Source organism: Sander vitreus, chromosome 14 (genome assembly GCF_031162955.1).
Source record: "Sander vitreus isolate 19-12246 chromosome 14, sanVit1, whole genome shotgun sequence".
Taxonomy (NCBI): Eukaryota; Metazoa; Chordata; class Actinopteri; order Perciformes; family Percidae; genus Sander; species Sander vitreus.
In genome coordinates, this window is record NC_135868.1 from 23,645,933 (window position 1) to 23,664,491 (window position 18,559).

General features: G+C 41.2%; 1 protein-coding gene across 1 annotated transcript in view; it reads right to left on the reverse strand.

Moving 5' to 3' along the window:
* Nucleotides 1–2,751: 2,751 nt before the first annotated feature.
* kcng2 (potassium voltage-gated channel, subfamily G, member 2) overlaps nucleotides 2,752–18,559 on the reverse strand; it is a 34,053-nt gene continuing 18,245 nt past the window's right edge. The window contains exon 3 of the mRNA XM_078268313.1: nucleotides 2,752–3,925. Coding sequence (XP_078124439.1) covers nucleotides 3,098–3,925 — 828 coding nt within the window. The 3' untranslated portion in view covers nucleotides 2,752–3,097. The remainder of the gene's footprint in view (nucleotides 3,926–18,559) is intronic.

Sequence of the window (18,559 nt, forward strand, 5' to 3'; positions counted from 1 at the left end):
ATATGGTAACATCTATCCTTGGATAATTTGCCTACCTTGGAACCAGAATATATTGTCTCCTGTCTAGCTTGACCTCACAGTGCTAGCAATGTGAACAGGCTCCTTTTGTTGAACACTTCATTGCAGCACTGGCTGTCAATATTCATCAAATTTACAGTGCACTGTGCTAACACCTCTGCTGGAAACATAATTAATTTATTATTAATAAAATAAGACATGAACCAAGCCTTATGGGTTAACCCTAACCAACTCTCATTTGCGAATTTGAGAGCGTCCTTGTCCTCGTATAATACATTGTTAAATTAAAGCCTCTCCACATGAGACTGTGTTCATTATAATCTTTATTACATTTTTTGAAAACAGCCTGTTCCTCAGGCTATGGATTAATGATGCAAACCACAGATCCATTTGAAATGTCTTTCTGTTCAAATTATGTCCCATTGCAACACCATCCGCTCCTCATCAACACAATATTTTAATTTCTTAAACCTAAATATCCTAGATATAATAGTTGTGTTTTTTCATGCTTTTTAATGAGTCAGTTAATCCAATGACTGCAATTCAGAGTTAGCCGATCAAATGTGCCCTTCCAACCTGTATGGCATATCAATATCTCTTGTGCACACTCTTTTTTTCTTCTCGTTTTTTTTTTTGTCAAGTTCCAACTTGACAACAATTTGGGCAAATGCTTTTTTATGTGTGACTTCAAAGTACAAGGCACTCAAGTCTTAGAAAATGAAGTGCTGCATTTACAATTACATGAGGAAATCGTGTCAGACTGTGAACATTATGATGAAAATTATTAATTATCTGAAATGTTTTTGGACTAAAGCATTTGGGGTCTGTTGTTTTCACTGCCTGAAGGTGGAGGAATAATATTTGCCACAGTCAGTCAAACTCTTTGAAGAGAATCAAAAAAAGAATTACACCTCTCTATAAGTGTGCTTCTGACTGGTTTCATTTACATTAAAGAATTACTTTCAATTTTTTGGTCCAGTGGTCACTTTATATATTTATATAATATGTGACAAGAGTACCACCTCTCCTAAAGATACAGTATCTCTGAACCAGTGCAGATTCCACTTTTAGTATCAAGGATGCTGTGTAATCAGAGATGATATCCAAAAAGAGAGAGTGTATTAATTCCATCTTTGGGTGGTTATTTACTATAATAATACATTCAAAACCTGCCAGAATGGTGTAGAGGATTGGGCAATAAGACAAAAAAAAAACTTCAGCAGAAATATACAGTTCCTATGTGACATGCAGCTTAACAACACCACCTTAATGAGGAATTCCAGTGTGTTATTTCTATGGCATAGGAAAGTTCAATCAGTATTTGTGAACATGAGCTTCGCTCTCTCAAAGCCAGAAACGTAAGTTTAGCCAGATAAGTCTCAAACTTATGAAGTCAATAAGTATAACATCTGAAGCTGCTCTATAACCAATAAATGGGAGGCTGATGTTTTCTTTTAATTTACGCAAATGAGCTTCATTCTATTGTAGTGTTCTCAGTTGTGAAACGGAAAATGTACCCATATACTAAGAATATTCCTCTCGGTGATTTCAGTGTCATCTATAACTAGGGTTGGGTATCCCGATACCGGTGCTAAAGTGATACTTTTAAAACAGTACCGGTGCCTAAGCAGTGCCAAGAACCAACATTTTTTTTAAAAAGTACAACAAATAAAATTAAAAAAGATCACACGACAGTCGGCGACATTAAAGAACGGCTTGTTTACTGGCCATATGGTCAAAATTAAATGAATAATGTAATAACAATAACTTATTTCACCAGTAGAATGCTGTTAAACAAAACAACCACCAGATGGGAAAGGGGTATTTTACAATAACTTTGAATGCACTACGAGGCGTACACTACAGTTTCATGTAACTCAACATTTAGTCTTGTCGGTGTTGTTTTTCCAATAACGGCAGCTACGTCCTACGTTGTACGTCCCGTTGTTGGAATCCTCTACTGTGAAATACAGTCACACTTCATACCCTTTAACTTTAGCTGTCAGCCTTTTAACCGTGTTAAATCCAGCTGCTAGCTAACGGTAGGCTAACGTTACCTGTTGCCTCTAATGTCCGTTGTGGAGCATCAGAGAGCAGCGCAGGCATTTCAGTGGCACTGAAATGAGGCACCGAAATCCGCATTGCAATTTGGTCTGGTAGGTACCGGTCGTTGGTTTCGTTTTAGCATTTAGAGTTTTTGGATTTGGGAGAGAGTTGTTTTTTGTATGTCTTAGACCATAGGAATCACATGTATGAACTTTTAAAAAATGAGCATAGGTCCCCTTTTAGTTTTTGTCATAAACAGCAACATCTTTAATTTCCACATTAGGGAAATTTGGCCATTTGTTATTGCAATACATGAAAAGTAGACCATTTGACCTGATGATGGTGCAACACAAACATTAAGATCACCATAATCAATTGGAAGTTATTGTAGTATGACTAGCCATACCAGACTTCTTGGCAATTTGCATGGCATGGCAGTTGCACTTGACCAAAGTGCTGGGTTAGGGTTAGCTCTGCTTGCAAATAAACTTGCTGACATTATCATGTGTATATAAGGATATAACAAAACCCCAGGTACAATAAGTTATTTGATTTAGCCAAATACAACACAGAGTCAATGGAGATGATATTGCACATCAATAATAAACTGCATGTCTGACATGAAACACCTTTATTTCAGACAATCCTCTGATATGCAGCTACACGAGGAACATTAGTTTTGTCAGAATAGCAGTCAGTGAGAGTACTATATCTGTCACTTTTTAAATCTCATTTGACTTGGTTGTCTAATCATGAATATCTAATCATACAATGTTACCCATATTTTCAAGTCAAATTTAGGACGAAAAAAAAAAAGCAGCTGCAGCTCCTCTGTAAAACTTAATAAACTCAGATTCACTCTGGTGCACAAGCGCTGCACACGATCAAAGCCAGAGACCTCAATCTCCAGAGAAGAAAATCTCCTCCCTGTTCACAATCCTGCAGCATGTCAACTTGGCAGGCAGTCTCAGCGCTGGGTGTCACGGCCTCCCAGGCTGCCACTTGAATACAAACAAACAGACAGGCAGAGTGGCTAAGTTTTCATGGACCCTCTAATCTCAGCAGCCCTTTGAACAGCCATGGACTTCCTCCGCTGCACGGAGGAGGCGGCAGCCTCAGTGATGCCGTGGTAGCTGTCCGTCTCCTGAGAGTCTTCGCTGTTCTGGGACTTGGTGCTGTCCTGTGAGTCCGGCTTCTGCCTCAGAGCGCGGGTCTGCTCTGCCTTCAGCTCTACGTAGGAGCGAGAGAAGGTGTGAAAGATGGACGTGACAGGGAAGGCCATGAGGAGGATGCCGCTCAGGATGCTGCTGAGCGCCACCACCTGGCCGGGTATGCTCCTGGGCACCATGTCTCCGTAGCCGACCGTGGTCATGGAGATGACGGCCCACCAGTAGCTACCAGGGATGCTAGTGAACTCCTGCTTGGCGCCCAGCTCGCTCTCAGCTAGGAACACAAGTGGCGAGAAAAGAGCCATGGCGACGCAAAGAAACAGCAGCAACAGGCCAAACTCACGTGTACACCTCCGCACTGTCAGACCGAGCGTCTGCAAGCCTAAGGAATGGCGCGCCAACCTCATCACATAAAAGATCCGTAGAGCTCGCAGGACTCGGAGGACTAACCCCACCTTCTCCAGGTAGTTGTTCCCTGAGCCCGTAGCTTTCCCTCCCACTGACAGAGAGTCCACAATCAGGGTGATGTAGTAGGGAAGGATGGCCACCACGTCAATGACGTTTAGAGGCGTACGCAGGAACGTACACTTGCTCTGCGTCTGAATGAAGCGCAGCAGGAATTCCAGGGAGAACCAGGCAACGCACACCGTCTCCAGCACGAAGATGTTGTAGCACCTCTGGGAGCACTCACCCTGTGGAGAAAAGGGGGGGAAAAAAAACACATAAAGACAGACATTAAGGGTTGTGTTACATTACGCAACAGGAGTAACAGCCTTCAGTGTGCGAGACGTGAACTCCAATAAAGTCAGTAATTAGGAATCTATTTCAAAGCCTCCCGTTTGATTGTGGGTTTGCCATTGACAAGAGGACACGTTTGATCTCACAACAAAAAGGTGACAGTGAAGAAAACACAAAAGGGAAGGTGCTGAAAGATTCATGAAGTGTGAAACAAAAGGCTTTGCTTATTCTCATTTAGTGAACCCTGACTCCCGCATCAAACCTGAGTGATCAAGAGGCGAAAGCTGTAGATGTGCCGACTGTCTCACCGCAGTCAGTCATAGCTAAACCCACACTGTGGATTCTTTAAGCTACCACAGCTGAAATATTCTACTCTTTTAATGATAATCTATTTTTCCGAGACCGCTGAAATAGCGTTCATAAATATTTTAAAATATAATTAGAAGAAATTACTTGGTTATTAAGTCAAAGTCACCCCTGGAGGACACTGAAAAAAAGAAAATGTGCTTTTCATTTTTTCTGCATTTAAGTGTTATTAATTACAACAACAAAAAAATGTCTTTGCTCCACTATTATTATGTGTGGATTAATTAGAAAATCTGGAGCAAAAACTAAAATACTTTCTTCAGACTCTTTTAAAACTTTTAAGTCCTTCATCTTTGACATGTGTAATACTGTAAAATAGGTAGCTCTAAAACACCTTGAATCGTTTCAGACTCATTTCACAGTGTTTTGTGGCTCAGATATACACACCAAAACGTTTTGAGGTTGTGCAGAAACATATGATGACATTAGGGAGACAACCACATACACTGCGGCTGTAAAGGTTATTAAGTGTGAACATGCCCCAGCGTGAATATATAAGCAAACCATTTCCCTTGTCAACAGCTCTGCTCCATGGAGATGTTATTCCAACTGACTGCCCTCCTCTCAGATTGAGCCTCGTGCATTCTTCAGAGTATACACTTAGTTTTGCATATAGCATGGTTTTTGCCCTAGAGACCTCGAACGTGCTAAACCTATTAAGGACCATGTAAATCACTGATCAGCAAAGCTGGAGTTGCAGTTTTTCACACAGCAGCTGCAGCAGCTGCAGCTGCAATGGACTTGGAAAAGTAGTCATCATGATCAAAAGTGGTATAGATCTGCAGGCCGATTTATGTTATGTGGTATATGAGATGTTTTGGTTGATGACGGTAGTAAATCGCCCCCTCTGACAGATGAAGCTGTTTCGTGCGGCCAGAATAAATAGGTTATGTCCGACCTTCACAGTATGGATGAGAAAGGCTATGTGATAATTAAACGCCAGCCTGCATTACTTACTTATCATACAAACATATCATTGTGTTTTTAAAGGGTTACACTTTACTTAAAGGTATCTACGTAAGAGTGACGTGTCATAAACATCATGAACAAGTCATAAACGTTTATGGCATAACGCGTCTTTTAATAAGTGTCATTCGGTTTTTGTCATGACAAGTTATGGTTAGGGTTAGGGTTCATGTGTCATGACTGTGTCATGACAGTGTCATGTCACTCTTATTCAGATACCTTCAAGTAAAGTGTTACCATCTAAAGTTTACATACAATGTCAATGCTACAGAAAAGTAAAGGCTGTCTGAAAAGATTTTTACACTGCCCCCTTGTGGGTTCAAAAGACAAGTTGCGGGTCGCTTATAATGACTCCGAAAACCAAGGTGGTGTAGTGCAAGTGTTGCAATTGTTTTGTCAAGCAGGACTTATTACATTCTCTGCTTTACTGAGGAATCTAATGTATAAACGTATTGGTCGCCTGAATTCTTCTTGTAACTCTGTCATTTTACAACTGATTGACCCGAGGTTCAGTGCTGTGCGATACCAGTCACCCTTACGGGATTACTGGTATAGCTGTCTTGTTTAATTGGTGTCTGTTCTTTTGTATCTGTCCTTTTTTAATTGTGTTGTTGTTTTTTCTAAATGGACCATGAGTCTAATAATAAAGGCTGACTATCTATCTATCCATCTATCCATCCATCCATCCATCCATCCATATATATTATACAAGTATGCCATGCCATTGTATAAACATTCATGGTCCCCAGAGGATAAATCCAACTGACTTTGGTGATCCCCCGACTTCTCCTCTAACACCACTCTGGCCTTCACTTTGGTACACACATTCATGGTGCCCAAAGGATGAATTCTAATAACTCCTGATGATCCTAATCTCCTTACTTTTCATGTAGCGCCATTATCTAGTCAACATTTCTTTTTGTCCAATACTTTATGACCAAATTCCAACATAACTCATGACATTCCTATCAGCTTCAGCTGCAATTTGTGTTCAGTGCTAATTAGCAAATGTTTGCATGCTAACATGCTAAAAAAAAAAAGTAACCGACCAAACAACCTCATTACTAAGGAGTAAAAACAGCACATGAGGATAGATATCATTTTAGTTTTTGTTAGTCATATCAGAAAGACTCCATTGGCTTAAGTCACAGTAAAAATAAAATGAATAGGCCTCAGCACACTATTTTTTTAAATGTGAAAAGATAAATAGAGTTTACAGTTGCCAACTTCACTTTGAGGGGATTTTAAGATGAATTGGACCAGACATTTAAAATAAAAAAAAACACTTTTTGTTCATATTCTCCCATTTCAGAATGCCAAAAACATTTGGATAAATAAAAGAGGCGACTGTACTTTGCTGAATATTATTATTCAGTGAAACAGCCTCTCTATTCAGTCTCGTATCGTCAGATGCATATTTTCTGTTTCTCTCTCTAACCCATTATATTCTTGATGTCTGCATTATCAATCTACCTTTGCACCCTCATGCAAAGTAGTTTTCTTAATGCCAGTTTTCCTGAAATGCGGGTACATTAAAGCGCATGGCAATCTTGAAGCTCTGCTGTTGCAGCGGAGCGATTCTAATTTGAGCCACCCTCTAACCACATGCTGTCATTTCACATCCAAAGTAATACCAGTCTGAAGCCAAAACAAACAAATGTGCTACTGTCCAAGTCCTTAAGGAGCTCACTCGTTTTCACATGCTAACCAGTATGTTTCACACCTCCTCTGTCATTCTGCTCTTCTGTATCCACACAGGATTATGTCTGTTTGTGACACATTTGCAACTGATACTGTCCCTTCCCTTGAATTTGACCAGCGTACAGTATTTGTATTGTTCTCCGTCAGAGGTTTTCTGGCTGAGTGCATTTTCCACTCCCTCCTGCCTGTTCTCCACACTGCAAAGCCTCTGATGTAGGCAGAAGCGTGGAGGATCAAATTAAAAGCACACAATTATCTGTCTCAGCGATCAGGGGACTCTGACCCTGTCACAGCTGAAGACAAGCATGTAAACCAAACAATGACGGAGGCGGCGGCTCACCTCTGATCCCCACAGATAAGTTGGAGGGGGTGTGATTCACAAACAGGCAAGTACAGAGTCTTCGGCACACACATGCTTTTAATGGATGTACTTATTCACCTCACTGGACCCTACTGTGTGTACTGAGTGGTCTGTGTGTTTGTTTGCCGGCCAGATTGAGTTTCAACCCTTTTCTTTCGCTTCCAGAAAACATCTAATATGCTTTTTCAAAATGCAAGAATTATATTACAGAACAATAACGTGATTGTGTGTGAATTCTCAGGATTTTAATGTCAAGCAAGTGCAATTTCCATCCATAAGAAGAGATGGCAGATTTAAGATTCTTTCACTTTTAGCACTTGTTGTCAATGTAAAAGCAAAGAAAAAGCTGCATTTGTCTAAAGACTTTCTTCACTTGCAAAATTATATTTCACATTGACAAACATCATATGTGTAATTTCCACCGGAAGGGAAGGAGTATACACTATTGCCTCACTATTGCGCCGTCTTCTTCGTCTCATTCTGGTGCGGCAACCGTAACAGGCTCATTTCTAACCCCTGAGACGAAAAACAAACCCCCACTGGAACTACAGTTGGGTGAGAACTGAAATCTTAGAGTTATTCTCAATCAGCCACAAGAGGCAACAATAAGTAGGGATGCACCGAATCCAGGATTCTGCTTCGGATTCGGCCGAATATTGGGCTTTTGACGGGGTTCGGTTTCTGCCGAACCTTAGAATTTTTTCCCACCGAACTGAGCCCTAAGCTTGCACTACGCGCGCTACGCTGGTCGACGTAATGACGCCGCCAGTGATTACGGGAAGGTGTTTACGTAGGTGGAGCATTCAATGCAGTAGGCTGTGAGAAAGTGAAAATGGAACTGAGCAGAAAAAGTGTTGTTTGGCAGTACTTTCAGTCAAAAGAAGGCCATTCAAGTCCAGCTACATGTTCATTTTGCAATGCCGATTTGTCTCGTGGTGGCGAGGACCCTAAACAATACACAACATCGCCGCTGTTAAAACATTTGCGTATAAAACATCCGAAAGAATACGAGTTGTGCATGAAGGAATCTACAGACAGCGGCCAAAATGCTGCAACTTCATGTACGGCAAACGAAGGACAATCACAGCTAAAAACTTTTGTTAACCATTTGTTTACTTCATTAATGTGTTTACTGTGTTAATAGACTGAGGATGGGAGTAGGTTTCAGTATTCGGTTTCGGATTAAGCAGAATCTTAACCAGTGGATTCGGTATTCGGCCGAACCCCAAAAATCTGGATTCGGTGCATCCCTAACAATAAGCACATACCACACTCAAAATAAAATTGGACTAGCTACACAAAACATAGATGCTTAAAGAGGAACACCACACTAAATCTTAGTACACATTATCCAAGATTCTTGTTGTTGATATAGGTTTTTTTCTTCCCAAAACAAGCTTGTATCCGTCTGCTTGGATGTGAACGCTCAGGTCAGCCAAATTTCTGCCCCCCCCCCTTAACGTAATGTAATAGGCAAGACTCCAAGGTCTATTTTGTATGTTGACTTGTACGTTATATTAAATACTGGCTAACCGTAGCCCCAGTTTGTGCCTCTCACACAACTGTTGGTAGGGTTAGCAAGCCTCAAAAGCACCAGCGGAGAGAGGCGATGTACATGAGCGAGAGATATACTCCTCCTCTATGGCAGTAAACACAACATATGGGCTCCGGTAGTTGTGCTATATTCAGAGCCTAACAAGATTTTTTAGAGCTGACGAACAGTAACAGTAACTGCGAGAAACAGCAGGGTTACAGCCATACTATACAGTATGTGCTTTGTACTGACACTCCCGCGCACGCACGCACACACACACACACACACACACACACACACTGCCTGTCACAGCCTGTCCCCACAACCTTTGCGGCAAACACTGTGTACTCACTGCTCCCTCATTCCTGTTGCATGTTTAAATATGCTGGTAGGGAGGACTCTAACAGAATTTGAGGGGGATATGTTTCGGGTTTTACACAAGAGAAGGCTTCAAAGATGAAGACAGGTTTGGCAAATGCATGTCTGCTTAACTTCCCCACCTCCAATGAAGAGTAGCACACATCCACTTCTGTAAGCGTTTTAAATGGAAGCAATCGGGACTGTCTACACAGTAGTTGAGAGGTGACATTGGCTGCAGTATGCACAGCGGTGCTCAACGCATTCTCACGAACGGGTGAAAAAAGAAAAGTGAGCTATATTCGGCAACGAAAGTTAAGTTTAGGCACCAAAACTAGCTACTTAAGTTTAGGAAAAAGATTGTGGTTTGGATTAAAACACTCCTAAGGAACACCCATTTCCTGTTGTATGAAGTTTTTTGTTTTCCCTGGGGGGTGGACTCCTCCTCCAATCCACTCTGGCCACTTCCCTACGCGGCCAGCCACGTTCTTATACAGCAGCAGTCACTGTGATGCATACAGCAAAAACACAAAAACATGGAATGCTTACGAATTACAACGCTTAACTTTTCATACGGTATCTTTTACAACATATGGTTCATTAGAACAGGTTGACACTCTACATAGCCCACAGAGGAAATGTATTTGTCCGTCTATTTATAGCCCTGTAAAAGACTGACTGGTCTCCTACCACTCACACAGTGCATGCTGGGATAGGCTCCTGCCCCTCACAGTTAACGACGTATTCAATATCCATTAGTACTTACGTAAGTAACATGCCACATTTCACCATCAGCACAGGGCCTCAAGCCCGTCTACTGCATATCTAAACACTGTCATGCAAGTATATTTTTCTAGCCTCGTCTTAATTTTTCTTCCACAACCTTGAAATGACTTTAATTCAGTGTAAAATCAGTGACATTGAATGCTGCTGGTTTTGAGATTATTGCATGTTGCCTTGGAAAGAGGAGACATCAAATTAGGAGAGCAGGATGGTACAGAGGAAACCTGCCTCAGGAAGAAACCCAAGCAGATAGAGGCTTGCTCAAGTCATTTCACACAAATTACTGTATAACAAATATGACCGATGATCCCACTAAGTCAATAGTTTAGTGACTTGCTGTGTGTCTAATCATTTCTCATAATGACCAAAAACTATCATTTGTGAGTCATTTCTCCACTCTGGTTTTGTGAATTTCCTCAGGACATGTGCGTGTGTGTGTGTGTGTGTGTGTGTGTGTGTGTGTGTGTGTGTGTGTGTGTGTGTGTGTGTGTGTGTGTGTGTAATTACATAAGAATGATTACTTTCTCTGGAAGTTTTTAATAAACATTGTCTTTGGCAAGAAGAAGAGGTCTAATCCACCACCGCCATGGAGATTGAAAAATGTATGTATTTATCAATAGCCTGAAAACAATGCTATAACTCTCACACACGGGGCATTGGCTCCGGCCCAAGCACTTTTGTTGCTTGTCAATACGTATTAACTATGCTCGGTTGTTTGGGGAGGGCAGCGGAACTTTATGACAAAATGCATTTTGTTCTTTGCTGAACAAAAATATGTTATTCCTTCCATCCCCAATATTTAGCAGCTTTCAGAATACATTCTCTTCCCTCTGTTAAAGCCACTCATTTATACACCTTAACGCATGCATGTTACCTACTATTATCTACTGCTTAGTCTGGATCGACGATGGTTTATTTATCGGATAGTTGCGGTGCCACCAGAAGTTATGCTTCCGCTTTCTTTGTGTTTCTAAACTCCAGTCGTTTCGAAAAACAGCAACCAGAACCTCTGAGCTAGCAGGTTTTAAAGAAAATTTGGATCGTGCAACAAGGCAGGCCTGCTTGACTCTTTCGGGGAATGATTGTGAAGATTTACAAAGAATATGTTTACGGCATTTACTCTCTAACTGGGATGTTTTGGGACCCATTGGCGGGGATTTGCTATGGACAAAATACACAAGGCAACACTGGTTAGAGCAAAATTCCCTTTACCCATGTATCCAGCTAATTTATATAGCTCACATAACCGTATTGTGTGGACAGTTAACTTCATTTCATATTTTATGTGGCGTTCTCTTTTGCGGTGTGCAAATGTGCCCACCTAAACAAGTTTCTTCCCAAGACTATTTTGCAGGGCCACTCTCTTTGCGACCGGAGATTGGCGCAGCCCAAGACAATTGTGATTGGTTTGAAATGTAAACAACCCAGACCGTTTTTTCCCTCTATCCTGTAGTGTATGTGTGGTGTAGCCACACAGCGCTGTGGAGATAGGTCTGGCAATGCGAGACTACCTACTGCTCTGCTAATAGCTTGCGTTGTTTGCACTCCTTGACACATTAATGCACTGTTCCGTCTGTACACCTGATAATAGTATAGCTGAATAGCTGACCATCCACTTTAACCTGCAACAACAGGAACACTGTGTCTTTGCGCTGTATGCCCTGTTAAGTTCCGGGAAGTTGAGGACCCAAAGAGAGCAGGCAGGCAGGCAGGAGAAAGTTGAAGCTGAGGATTTATTAAACCAAAACACAAATTAACCAAGGGAGTCCAGAGAATAGCTGACACGGATAAACACGACCGGAACAAACACACACACACACACACATACAATGATCTGACACAGGACAAGGGGAACACAAAGACTAAATACAGAGGGTACCGAGGTAACAAGAGGCAGGTGACACAAGGGCTGGGAAACAGGTGGAAAACATCAGGCAATCACAAGAGCGGGAAAACACAGGGAGTAAAACTAGACAAGGCTACCAGGCTACAGAAATGACAGGAAAACAGACTACGATAAGACAAGACAAAACACCAAAACCATAACAATGCCCATACATATGTTATTTATATCCTGTTCTCTACGGCTGTGACAACCCAAATTCCCCATGGGAGTCTTTACAGTTTCATCTGATCTAACCTAACCTAATCTAACTACCATAAATATTGATGGCTCTTTCCTGATCAGTCTATGGCTTCACTCTCTCTCTGTAATGAGTAAAAGTGGTCCAGTTTTAACCTCTAATTTTGGTTATTTACAGCTGAAGTTTGAACAGACAACATTTAAGATGGGGCTAAGCATCAAATGATTCTCTTTTTGAGTGATAATTCACTGGGAAAGAACATTTGGACAACTTGAAAGCTCAGTTTCCTGGGACTCTCCATGTTTTGATTCGATTTTGGCACAACTGTACTCTCATATTCCCGGAGAATCATGACTCAATGTTCTCCATCCTTTTCACGCAGCAAAGTGCTTCCTGTGGTTACAGTGGAAGAAATAATTTTTAAACATTAGGCATTACTGAACATTGTTTCAGTTTATGGCAGACAGACTACTGGACCTGCAAATGTTTACTAATGCAAATAAATCAACATTATGACACATTGATAAATACATATTAATAATTATCTATGACAAATTGATGCTGTGCAGTAGGGTAACTTTGACTGAGCCTTTTATTAACATCCCCTACTAATTAGGTTTTTGTAAATGTAGCCCACCTATCCCCAGATAGTCAGTCTAGTCTAGTCAGGGGAGGGCCCCGAGTTTGTTAAATCAGTAAAAGTAATTTACAATCAAGAATACCTAAAGTAATATTGTACTATTTCTCTTTTACCTATTTATACTTTTAAGTGACTTGAGTTCATTTAGCTACCTTAAATCATCTGTAACCACTATTATTAGGCTTACTTTACTTAACCCACTTAAATAAATGCACTGAAATGGCTTTTAAGGAATTAGCATATGACAATGAGATGAATGTATCACCTATTTAACACATACTAACCTTTAGCACCTTGGCTTGAAAACCTCTAGTAAAGGAAATAACCAAACACTAAACAATAAAATCACTTCTAGAGACACTAAACGTCCAATATTTACTTTTGAAAATGGATATAAAATGAAATAAAATGACATTAGTCTCCTTTAAACTTAGTTTTCCTTTTCCCTTGAATAACTTGAGTTACAGCAAAAAATAATAATTCCCTTCAATTGGAAACACAATTACTGTATAACCCCAATAATTATTCTCTTTAACTGTAAACACACACCCTAAATCAAGTTACCTTAAAGTGCTCATATTAAGCTTTTTGGCTTTTTCCCTTTCCTTTATTGTCTTTTTTGTGCACGTTATAGGTTTACAAAGTGAAAAAGCCCAAAGTCCCCCTCCAAAGGGACTCACCATCTTCCAAAGAAAACACTGTTCACTAACTGCTCCAAACAGCTCTGTTGTAGTCCAGCCTTTACTTCAGAGACAAACGTGCATCACTTTGTAACACACATTATAATGCTCGCCTAGCTGCTAGCGTGGCACGCCCTCATACTATGCAACTGACAAGCTAGCAGTACTTACTGCGCATGTGCGACTCCCAACAAAGATGGAACAGAAGTGAGATGTCTCACTCTGTAGCTAAAACAGAGAGCTCAACACACAGGGGGAAAAGAGGAGCTGCAGCAATGTGCAGTAAAACAAAAATATGGTTTTCTGAAAATTAAAACACATAAACCTATTTTGGTACAACCTCTAAATACAATTATTACCTGAAAATGAGCATAATATGAGCACTTTAAGTTCAAGTTCACACTAAACTCAGTGAGCCCACACTTCAAGCACACACACAGACACACACAAGTATATATCGCATATCATAAAACAAGTCCACTGTCCACTCTGTACCACTCTCTGGTGAAGAATGAGAGGGCAAGCAGGTGTCGGAAGCTTTTACCCGTCTCTTGGTCTCTGGTGAAGAATGGGATAACGTCAGTGGTTAGGCATTGACCTCGAGTAGTTAAGGTTAGGATAGCCGACTGGTCGGGGGATAGGACCTGAACAAATCGTGTTCTGTTACCTTGCGTAAGCATGGACGCCTGGCCAATAGTAGCGTGTGAATGCTATTGAAGGGCGGGTCTTGCCTAGAAGTTGTGTTAGAGTAGAACTATATGCAGCTGCTCACAAAATATATGTAGACTGAATGTCTGGGTGAAGACTGTCGAGTTGATAGTCTAAGACAACAGCTACATATTTTTGTGCAAACTTTTACACACCCCGTGTTCCGACTTTTTCCCGTCAAGCCATCACTCTTAACACACGTTCTCACACTCACTTCCTCTACACCTGCGATCCCACCCACCTTAACCAATGGACGACCGGTATTACTTTTATTCACGAATGCCACTTACTCTTATAACCATGAACTCTTCAAAATAAGACAAGATATATATAACTATACATCTGTGTCTTTTAAACTTATTTATTACAATGTACTTTTTAACCCTTTCATGAAATAACTTTTTAACCATATGTATTACATTATCTAGTGTTTTTTTTTTTTTTAACTAATGCTACGTTGACACGTGGCCGGTTATTTTCATAAACGGACATTTCAACCTCTCCGTTTTCAAAAATAACATTGTGCACAGCTGTCAGTTTTCAACAAGTGTTTACATGTACCCGTGTATATATGTCGTGAATGCCGTCAAGAGCATGCCAAACCTGTAGGGGGCAGTGCAACGAGAAGCTCAAGCCCACGTTAGCCAATCAGAATCCCGAAAATAGCAACAGCAACGAATCACTTCCTCTTTCTCTCTCTCGGCTGCCTAAACCTCCGTTTGTCTCAGTTTACATGCAAACGTGCAAATGAAGATTTCCAAAATCTTCACTCTGGCCAGAGGTTTTAAAAAGACTTGTTTTCAGAGGCGAATTCTCCATTTGCGTGTAAACAAAGGGCACAAACGAAGGGAAATGTCTCTTTGTCTCTCTGTCTACAATGTCTAATATTTTAACCCGTTTACATAAAGTACACGACAATTTACAGCAACAGCTTAAAAAAACATTTTATGTTTAAATTTCCATAGAAATAAGTTGTTCGTCACCTATGGCATTTCAAAATTAAGAGTTGAGAAGGTTTGCTAAAGTGACAACATTTCATTGGTGATTTACAGGGAAGGTTAGGTGCTACTTCGTAACTGATACACGTGTCGACGTCTGCACAGGCTGACTGCACAGGCGCCAACACTTGGGCTTTAACACCATTTAACTGACGTACTGTTACATACACTGCTACATCTAGCTACATCTTATAATGTCAGGGAAACCTGCAATCTTGGTTGCCGATGTGGTTTATTTCTCCCCAATTTCGCATCACATTCCTGATAGAACATTGTGTAGTTTTTGGTTTGGAATCCTTTATTTGTGATTTTTTACGGTAGGTTGCAATGACGGACATTACCACAGTGTCGCGTTTTAGTAGGTTTCAAATAATCGTCTGTTGAATGGTGTTGGCGCCTGCGCAGTATGCCCGTGTTGATGTCAACGCGTGTATCAGGAGCGATCTAGAATCTACTGGATTTACTTAGAAAGAAATCACTTCTAGACTCACCAGAAATGATTTGCAGAAACACAAATCATCACCGCCATGCTGGATTGCACACTTCTCTGAGCACGAACAGCAGTGCGTCACACAGTCAGGAGAAAATGAGTGATGTTCACCCTCTATTTTCAGCATAGACTACATCAAAATTATCGCTATTTTCCTACAGCATTGGCACACATTTCTCTTCCACCCGTCCATATCCTCTGAGCCCTAGCTCCACGTACCCCGGTGATAATATATGGCTGTGGTGAGGGTGTACTTTAAAGTGGCTGGGATATATATCAGAATGGTGCATATAGGGCTCTAAAGGCATGAGCAGAGTCCCTGAAAGGTTAGATCCACAGCCAGGGCTCTCGCAGGAGATATATGGGACAAGAACACAGTTTTCAAAGATGCTTATGTGAACAGAGTAAGCATTTCTGAGGGGAAAAAATTGACAAAACACTTGAGATGTTTAATCCCCTATTCATCCAGAGAGTGCAACGAGCGGCCATGAAATGTGAAATGCAATATAGCCTCTTTTTTCTTTTTGCATGTGTGTGATTGAGAGGGGTAGAGAAAGGCCTCTCAGCCACCGAAGACTTTGCTAAAAGCCACATTAGATTAGAAGGCCAGGCTAAGTGCTTTCCATTGCAGTGGCTGCCTTAAAAATGTTTTGTTTTCTGTCTGACCTCTCTCCTCAAGTGACCAAGTGCATAAAGCTGGACACTTCCTGGGTTTAGGTTGCATTGCCCTTCTGCTTCAGAATGCAATTTAATAAAGGCCATTCACATGTCTGAGAGCTTCATAACATGACTTAATTTACTGGCAAATAAAAATGCTTGAAATGCTTTAAGAAAAGATGCTTTAAGCGTCTTACATAACTACTTATATGTGAATGTCAACAAGTCCAAACCCAAACGACCACATTGGTTGTTTGTTCCTACCCTCTTAAGGCCCTGACACACCAACCCGATTATCGGCCGTTGGACAGTCTGGCGAGGTCAGTGACTCGAGTCTGTTCGGTGTGTTCCGTGCCGTCGTCAGTTGAAGGAGCCGTCGGCCTCCATGTGGGCCGATTTGACATGAATCGGAAGGCGGGCAGTTGGACTCGATGACCAATCTGACAGATTCAGCCACTGAATGGCCTATTTCTCGCTTAAAATGTTTTCAGAAACACGTTTCGGTGAACTATCTTCGTAAAATATGAGATCGTATTACGAACGAAGCCGTCATTATGCCCGGTTGGACGTGTTTGTCCAATCAGCTGCCGGTTTAAATTTTTTGGGCGACAATACAGATTAGCGCCGCCTGCTGTTATGGAGACGTATTACGTCTCGCGCACGCGCAGAATGTACGATCAAGTCGGCGTCGCTTCGGTGTGTTCCCAAGGCACTTTTTTGACCAACTCAGGGAGGCAGTCAGTCCTATCCAATTGCGCCCAGAGGCATTTGAGCGGCGTCCGTTGGTGAAGCCCCTTTGGAAATGAGCTGTGAATGAACCTTCCCCAGACCCACTCTCAGTTACAACTGAGAGTGGGTCTGGTGTCAACCAGGCTAGCATTTAGCTGCTTTAGAGCCAGATATTTTTCTCACGAGTGGTTGGACACCAACAACGGAGCTTAAAGTAGAGTGAATATTAGATTACTTTCACCAAATGGTCAGAATAGCATCTGGATGTGTAAATAAGCTGCTGCTTGCTTGCACATTAGCCATGTAAACCTATGGTGATAATATGTCAGTGTCATTTTCAAAGCTTGTTTCCATTGCACAAAAAAATCTGTTATTGCAGATTTCAATTAATAATAGGTTAACACAATTAATTTCATTAAAATGCTCTAAGTAACAATATAAGTCAAATCAGAAGCTTCAGAATGGCAAATGGGGTGGTATCATTTAAAAACTAACAAGAAGTCAGGGGTCAGGTGGGTTTAGCAGGCAGTGTTTCAAACATGGAGTGCTGCTGCCTTCATATTGCTGGCCACTGGAGCCATAACTCTCAAAGTGTCATACAGCTCAAAAGCATTAGGGCAACCTAACAAATACACAATACATTACAGTCTAGATTGGTATCTGAGGAAATTATCATTTCATTAGTTTCATTATTATAGGGAGGATCTGTGCGGATGTAAATGGCTAGCTATCAAAGCTAATGGATACTAGGAAGCTATGTAATGGGGGAGGATGTGTGGGAGGACTCAAGTGAAAGAGATTTGGTAATTAGCAAAAGAAATTCACCAATTCAAGCTTGATTTAAGAAGAGCAATGAGCTACCTAAATGCTTTGCTCGACATTAGTGTGAATCAAGACCACTGACAGAGCACATACATACGTTTTCAGAGCAAGGGCCAAATTCTTTCCCCAACATAGTAATGAGGAGAGCAGATGCTCCACAGCCAATTCTGTCACCTCGGTACACACCATGACTGCTGGGAACATAACAGGAGAATCATATGGTGCGATCACACCTCTATTTCTCTTCTTGAACCATTAGGAGAAAGTTTATTTTTTGTCTTTTTTGTGTGCGTGTACAAAAGTGCACTCACGATACTCATTGTAGAACAAAGTATTTCTAATGTGTCATCTCGTATTAAACAGACTTTGGCATTTGGGGTGGCACTTTGTTAAATTTACCACCTCTGGTGTTCAAGGCAGTTAAAAATATGCAAAGAAGTGGCAGATTGCAGTTTACCTCACTTCATTGTGCTATCCTAACTTTTCCAAGAATGAAACAGCCACCTCATTATACCCATAAACCCTTGCATTTCGGGGTTGCCGTCACTGGTTCAGATTAGGTTTTCACTTTTAATGAACCACAACCACCTAATGTTCTTTTGGAGGAGGAGCGAGACTCACTTTTTCAGGCACATGTGGGTGGTTAATTGGGGCCACAATGACACCGTTTTAAGCTCTCAAGAGTGTGAAACATAGTAATTACTCCTGTTGC